At 35.7% G+C, this 7712-nt stretch overlaps 1 protein-coding gene across 3 annotated transcripts in view; it reads left to right on the top strand.

Annotated features, from left to right (window-relative positions):
* Positions 1-7712, top strand: part of MYOF (myoferlin) — a 77324-nt gene that overhangs the window by 63564 nt on the left and 6048 nt on the right. For 2 of the 3 annotated variants that reach the window (XM_085325708.1, XM_085325709.1), the window contains 9 exons: positions 1654-1752; positions 2315-2440; positions 3203-3358; positions 3469-3560; positions 4850-5020; positions 5531-5679; positions 5864-6003; positions 6926-7014; positions 7099-7194. In XM_085325708.1, the coding sequence (XP_085181834.1) occupies positions 1654-1752; positions 2315-2440; positions 3203-3358; positions 3469-3560; positions 4850-5020; positions 5531-5679; positions 5864-6003; positions 6926-7014; positions 7099-7194 (1118 nt within the window). Of the gene's footprint in view, positions 1-1653; positions 1753-2314; positions 2441-3202; positions 3359-3468; positions 3561-4849; positions 5021-5530; positions 5680-5863; positions 6004-6925; positions 7015-7098; positions 7195-7712 lie in introns of those variants that run through there. The other variant, XM_085325711.1, reaches the window with a different exon arrangement.

Raw genomic sequence — 7712 nt, forward strand, 5'->3', positions numbered from 1 at the left:
AAAAAAAAAAAAAAAAAAAAAAAAAGGGCTAGAAAGTCTTACAGTCCTATACTTTTTTGTTTTTTAACTACATGATCCAGTTTAATATCTAGGTGGTACTGAAAGCAGAAAAAAAGAAAAGAAACGCATGAGACCTGAATATTTTTTGAAAGTATTTATACATTACTGATGTTAATTTACATACAAAGTTTTATTTAAAAAAAATTTAATTGTATACAATGTTATGAATCCTATCTTAACGTTTGTTTCTGTCTTCCTCTTCTTTATGAACTGACTCTTGTGAGCAGCTTACAGAAAAGGTAATGTATACTACATTTAAAAATCAGCACCTTGCTTTCTTGYAAATAAGATCTGCAATTGCAAATCAGAATATTCATACTGCCTTTTAATACTGACATTTTTAAGCGTGGAGAATAGTAATTCCTGAAAATGTTTGTTATAAAATCTACTAGCAATTTGTATAATAGGAAATACAGGAAAAGTAGGCAAAACTGACCCCCCCCCCCCGGGTATTTGAAAAATTTCACATGTAATGATCTGTATAATACTTTGAAAAAAATCTTAAAGAGTATTTGGATTTATAGACTTTCTTAAAGTTATACAGTGAATGAACAGTATTATAAATTGGAGTATGTTTCCGGGGGAAATAATTACGTAATTCCTATGAATAAATAGAGAAAATAATAATCTAGTGAAAGAAGTGCGTATTGGTCTTAATAATAGAAAATACATAAAAACAGGGACTGTACATTTAGTGGAATGTACAGATTCTTAGATATTTAAGTATTATTTTTCAGAATTAAAGACTTCACTGTTCTTTCTTTCCAACTGCATTTCATCAACATTAAGGTAGACCTCCTGACTTCAGTGGACAGGATTCTGTTAGGGTTCAGAAGATCTCTGCTTGCTTTCAGAAACAGTGTATGTTTAGAGCAGTTAGAGATCTGTCGCAGTGTTCTTACACTGCAGCACTACTGAAATAAATGAGACTTAGCTTAAAACAGACTAGGTGATACATCACACAGGGAAACATTTTTCTACGTGCTCATTATAGTTACTACTCACACTAATGGAATTTCAGTAATGAACTTCAAGTATGATGGTGTTTCTCCTCAGCAGCCAAAACACTGACTGCTCTGGCTGTGTATAAATTCAAGAAAAAAAATGAAKCAAGTAGCAGCTGCTGCTAATAGCACAATACAGACAGGGTAGGCAGGAGACTTGAACTTCAGTGCCCCAAATCCCTCTGTGCTTATTGAGGTATTTTGAATGGAATCRCTTCCTCTGACTTAAGCCATCCAATAATGAGGTGGGTAGGCTAGGCTGGAGTACCTCAAGACAAAAGACATATATATACCTCCAGAAATCAGTCCTTTGAGATAACTGTTTGGATACCAATAATTGATCTCTGGAGATGATGGCTATCTGTTAAATACAGACAGAGCTGGATTACAGACTAGACATCTAAACCTGAGTAAGAGAAATTACATCTCTTCAACCTTAACATCTACAATCTCATTTTCTTTCTACTCTGAGAAACTTTAATACTCCTTTTTTTTTTTTTCTACTGTAAAGCGTGATATAGGAGAAGCTAGACTGGATGATGAGTCATTCTTATCTCCCAGTAAAAGACTTTGTTTGTTTGTTTTTAAGGAGGAAGAAATTGTTGATTGGTGGAGCAAATTCTATGCTTCAGTAGGAGAACCTGAAAAATGTGGACAGTATATTAAAAAAGGATATGACACTTTAAAGGTATTGCTCAGAATAAAATAAAGGAACATTTGTCAAAGTTTACCAGCCCAAAACCTCTACCTTTTTAATGCTCTTTTCAAAATCTAATTGAACATGATTACATAGGTGTGTTACTAATTCACGTACTTAACCACACTGATTTAAGATTTATTAAATACTCAGCATAACCTTTGGTCAAACAGAATTTTACTCGACTGCTTTGGGTGCCAGGCAGACACTGCTTTGGGTGCCAGGCAGATCCTAGAGCTGAAAACACACACACTGAAAAGGAACACAGAGAGCAATAACTTCGATTGGTTGGTTAAATGCTGAAGCTAGACCACTTTCAATTCTCATCTAGTATTCCTAATGAAAAAGGTAATTGTGAAGTGTTGGTTATTTTGTTTTTAACAAGAGCTAAATGAATCTTTCCATCCACTTAGATAAGAAAAAATTAAGAGTCCAAAATGTCTTGCTTCTGTAAGATACACCACGAAGCATGTATCATTGAAATACCACACTGATGGAGCTCGTGTGTATGGTAATTTCTAAATGTTGTCATTTCTTCCCCCCCTTTTTTAAGGTTTACAACTGTGAATTGGARAAAGTACCTGAATTTAATGGCTTAACAGACTTCTGCGATACGTTCAAGCTGTACAGAGGCAAATCTGAGGACAGTGATGATCCATCAGTGGTAGGGGAATTTAAGGTAAACTTCAGGCAATGGGAAACAGCCAAATGCTGGATATAGTCATTACTCTGTAAGTGGTTATAGTAAGCAAGTTTGCATACAAGCATTTAAGCTTACGAAGTTTAAACAGGGATACATGCTTTAGTAAGTTTAATAAGTGCTTTAGGTTCAGGCCCCTTTTTGTTCAAGGAATGGACAGCACTGCAAATTGCTCACTCTGAATGTGATACACACGTTAATTTAGAAGAAATACAGTTTCTACTATTGTAAGCTTTCCTGATACCTGTGGAATAAAACCTTCCCTGATACCCTGTGCAACAAGGCCAAGATTTTACCTGCAGACATGCTTAGCACAGTGCATTTATAGAATGACTCCCGAGAAAGGCATTTTGTACTGTTTCKTTCTATGGCTTTTAAAGATGAAAATAATGTTAATCATGTTTGTATATTTAAAATAATCACATGAAATGATGTACTGGAGAGAAAAATGAATATGAAGTATGCTATGGATTCTCAGCTGGAACAAATTGAGTAATTCTGTGAAAAAAAGCTGTATTGATTAAACCAGATAAGGATCTGACTTTACTTTTGTGGTAGATCTTACCCAAAGCTCACTAAAGTTGAAGAAAAGACTTTTAAAGGGCTGTGGATTAGGCTGTAATTTTGCTGTTCCTATGTAAAAATGGACTATGTATGCATGCGATAAATAAGAAAAACAAATCTTATTAGAGTGACTTTTCTAAATTTATCTTGACAGAGTTTTTAATGTATATTTTTTAGGGGTCCTTTAAAATCTATGCATTACCTGATGATCCCACTATTCCAGCTCCTCCTCGCCAGTTCCGTGAGCTACCAGACAGTGGGCCTCAGGAATGTATTGTGCGAATTTATATTGTTCGAGCTTTGCAGCTTCAACCTCAGGATAATAATGGGCTGGTAAGACTCGGTGTTTTTGTGTTTGTGAGCTAACTCTGCTGTAATATATTTTAAAGGAAGTTAACATATTGATAACTAATTCTTAACCAATTTTTTTTATTTCTAAATAGTGTGATCCTTATATAAAAATAACCCTAAATAAAAAAGTAATTGAAGACAGAGATAACTATGTGCCCAATACTCTCAACCCAATTTTTGGCAGGTAACAATTTTTTTATATTTTTAATTTACTATTGTTTTAGAATACTTTCACATAATTTTTCAATAATGTCATCAAATAAGATAAACCTTTATTTTAAATATCTAATACTCACAGTTGTATAGTAACAGTTTATTGGGACAGAAATTGCCTAAGGCAGTTCCAGTGATGCTTCACCATATTCTCTCCTTGGAATCATTGGACAGCTTCGGTGTTTGGCTAGTCGGTAGACTGTGTGTGTCATGTGCACAAACTTGACAAAACTCAACAATGTATACTTTAAAATTGCCTATGTTAAGTGTACAGTAACAATAAAACATGCTTGAAGAATATGAAGAAGTTGTAACTGAAAACTGCTTGATTATTCATGATGAATAATCACCTGAAGATGAATTTCCAGTACTGGCTTCAAAGGCTAATGCTATCTTTTGAAGAACATAAACAGAAAAATACTAATTAGAAATGTGGATGTTGCAACTTCTTTATACTTAATGCAGTTGTCCAGAGCTGGAGGATTTTGATAAATTGGAAAGTTAACAGAGAGAGGCTATAAGGATTAGGAATGGTTTCCCAGGCATGCTTTACGGAGAAGTGTTCCAGGAGTTCAATTGTTTAGCCTATGCAAAGAGAAAAATAAATACAGTGTTTTAATTACATGTGAAAAGTAACTGCAAAATTCCAACATTTTTTCAACAACAACCCTGGAAATCAAAGTWAAAAGTCAGAATAGGAAAAAATAATAATAATAAAATATAATGAGAATAATAAACCAGTGGAATAATTTTCCCAAAGGTAATGCATTCAGTAGAAGTARAAATGATGAGGGTGAACATTTTGAAAATAAATTCAGGTAATTAACTTGAAAAAAATCTACAGTCAGTTTTGTATAAAAAAAACCTACATGATAGGATAATCCCTTCTAGTTGCAGATGCTAAACACTTAAGCCATGTTTTTTAAGGCTCCAAACATACTTGTATTGTTGTAAAAAATTTGAAAGTTGATAAAACAGTCATGCTTTTTACAGAGTGTCTGACAGAGCCCCACTAGCTCAGTCCCAACTGAAGCTGTTGCACAGAAAACATCTAAGTAGTACATTCTGCAGAAGGCAAAGATCTAATACCCACAGGAACACAAATGGATTTATTAATGGGTGCAAATACAAAGTTAAAACATTGTGTAACTACTTCTAGGTTTATCAGTATTGAAAATGTCTCTTTAATATCTTGTAAATGTCATTTCTCAAAAATAAACTTTTTGAACAACAGTGTTAACCGGACATTTTYGTATTTAGAATGTATGAACTCAGCTGCTTCTTACCTCAAGAAAAGGATCTRAAAATTTCAGTCTATGACTATGACGTGCTGACTCGTGATGAAAAAGTTGGTGAAACCATCATTGATCTTGAGAACAGATTCCTTTCTCGATATGGATCTCACTGTGGCATCCCACAGCAGTATTGCATGTAAGTCATATTTTGTCTACTGAACGTTTTATCAGCCTCTGGTCACTGTAACAAATCTGGACTTTCTTCATCTTAATTATGTTGTTAAAAACATTGGTTGTTGTGCTGACTGAATCATCTGAATTCCAAGTAAAACTGCAGAGTCTTCAGAAGAGTTTTGACTCTAAAAAACATGACTTCAAACATCTTCATCTTCTCTTCATACAGCAATGTGTATTGTTTCTGTACAGAGAACATGCACTTAAAAGAATTTTCTGATCTACTCATGCAAATAAATATGAAAGCATCTGTTAGTGTATTTTGGTATATAAAGAAAAACGTACTATGTCTTGAATGTTAATCGCACTGCTATGGAATTAAACCACTGTCTCAAACCATTATCTCAAAATCAAGTGGTCGATCAAGTCAGGTAGTGCTGCCCATTATGAATTGATATAAAACTAAATATGTATTACCTAACTTCGAAATGCCATAAATTTTTAACAATGTGTTTTTGTTTCTTTCCTGAAGCTCAGGTGTGAATACCTGGCGTGATCAACTAAAACCAACACAGTTATTGCAAAATATAGCCAGATTTAAAGGCTATGCTCCTCCAGTCCTCTCAGAAAACGGTAGAAGAATTAACTATGGAGGACGAGACTACAGTCTGGAGGAAGCTGGTGAGCTTCTTTACTTCTCTCTTAAACTAACTCTGATATAAATACAAACCTTCTCAATCATTTACGGAAAAAGAGAAAAAAAATCTTTTGTGCTTTATCTTAAATATCTAATTTTTAAATCAAAAAAAAATCAAGTACAGACTCTGGGTCATGAGCCCATTCTATTCCATTCTTTTTATTTCAGAAGCTAACAAAATACTGCATCAGCATCTGGGTCCAGGTGAAGAGCGGCTAGCCCTTCACATCCTCAGAACGCAGGGCTTGGTACCTGAACATGTGGAGACAAGGACCTTGTACAGCACCTTCCAGCCCAACATCTCACAGGTACTGTGAAAACCACAGAACTGCTTGGCTGAGAAACTAAAGCAGGTTAGATTAGAAGCAACATGATGCAGTCAYGAGCCACAAATGACGGTTTTGGATAATGACAGAGTGAAAATTGAGAATGATTTATTACTTTGTTACTGTAATAAACTGGAATATGGATTAAATAGCGTGTCGGCAATAAAGGAGGGAGCCTGCCTGAAGAGTTTTGTAACTACTTTGAAAAAAGGAAAACAAACTTGTCAATTCTAGACCAGGTTCAGAGATGCCGTTTTGAAGAGGATGGCTTATATTGGACCTCTCTGTTAGAGAAATAAATATTAGCATTTGTTTTCCAGAATTTATGGATTACCAGAGGCAATTTTTTTAATTTTGGTTTACTGGTGCTTGTTTAAAACAATACATATACATATGTATATATATATGTATATGTATATATATATGTATCAACTAGAGAAGCCATCTGCAAGAATGAAAAAAAAATAGGCTTGCAGTTGAAAAACAGGATGGAAAATTTGGCAGTGGTTGCCTCACTCAGAAGAATAATCTCACATAGCTAAGGGGATTGATCAGCTACAGGTGGCATCAGAGGCCACCTTCTGCAAAGTACCAGCCACATTTATGGTACTCATGCTATAACCTCTGAGAGAACAAAAACTTGGACCTAGAGAGGTCCAACTATTTAGGCAGCTAACTTGCCCTGAAGCACTAGGAGTTGTATCTCTAGCAGCACAGTAAGGACTGGGTTTGCTCCTATCTGAAGTCTGCAGAAGATTTGACATTGGGTTTAATAACAGGAGTGAGCTTATTTGCTCTGTGGCTGGAAGTCMGTACTAGGACATAAATAGGCAGCACTGTGGAATTACTGTGACAAACACGTATGCAACAAACAATCCCTCATCCAACTTCTCCACCGATACAGGGAAAGCTCCAGATGTGGGTTGATGTTTTCCCCAAAAGCTTAGGACCTCCAGGGCCTCCCTTCAACATCACTCCCCGAAAAGCCAAGAAGTGAGTATATGTGTGTGCTACACACCGTCTGGCTGCCCTGACAAGGCAATTCAATTGTCTTTCACCAAACATCTTTCCTCCTAGGTATATCTTGCGGGTAATTGTCTGGAACACCAAAGATGTTCTTCTGGATGAAAAGAGTATCACTGGGGAAGAAATGAGTGACATCTACGTGAAGGGGTAGGAGCACCTTATCATGTAACATTTACAAATGAATGAGGTTCTGAATGTCCTGGGAATGTCTAGATCACAGGTTCCAAAGACAATTTGCTGACTTCAGGCAGGATGACTCTGTAACTGACAGTGCTGTGGAACAGGATACAGAAATAGTTTGTTGGCTTTACACAGACCAACTGGATTGTAAAGCTGCCCAGACAAAAGTGTGCAGAACATTGCACCCCAACTTAAATGCCTAAATCTTTTGCCTTTACAATTTCAAGACATGAGGTAGATGCACTGTGCATCACTGCCTGTGTATCTCTTCATGCAGGCCAGCACTAACCCCAGGAGGTMCAATTGTGGCCACAGGATCAAGTGAAGCACCTCTTAAATATTTATCAAAGGCAGTATGCTATGATATGTAGCTATCTGTACATACTGCACTTTCTGAAATGCTGGTAACACTTGTGTATTTCTCTGAGGCAATCAGATAAAGCATGACCAGTTAATTAATTATGAAAAATCCCAGAAATAAACCT

Source organism: Rhea americana, unplaced genomic scaffold (genome assembly GCF_003343005.1).
Source record: "Rhea americana isolate MKP2758 unplaced genomic scaffold, rheAme1 scaffold_122, whole genome shotgun sequence".
NCBI lineage: Eukaryota > Metazoa > Chordata > Aves > Rheiformes > Rheidae > Rhea > Rhea americana.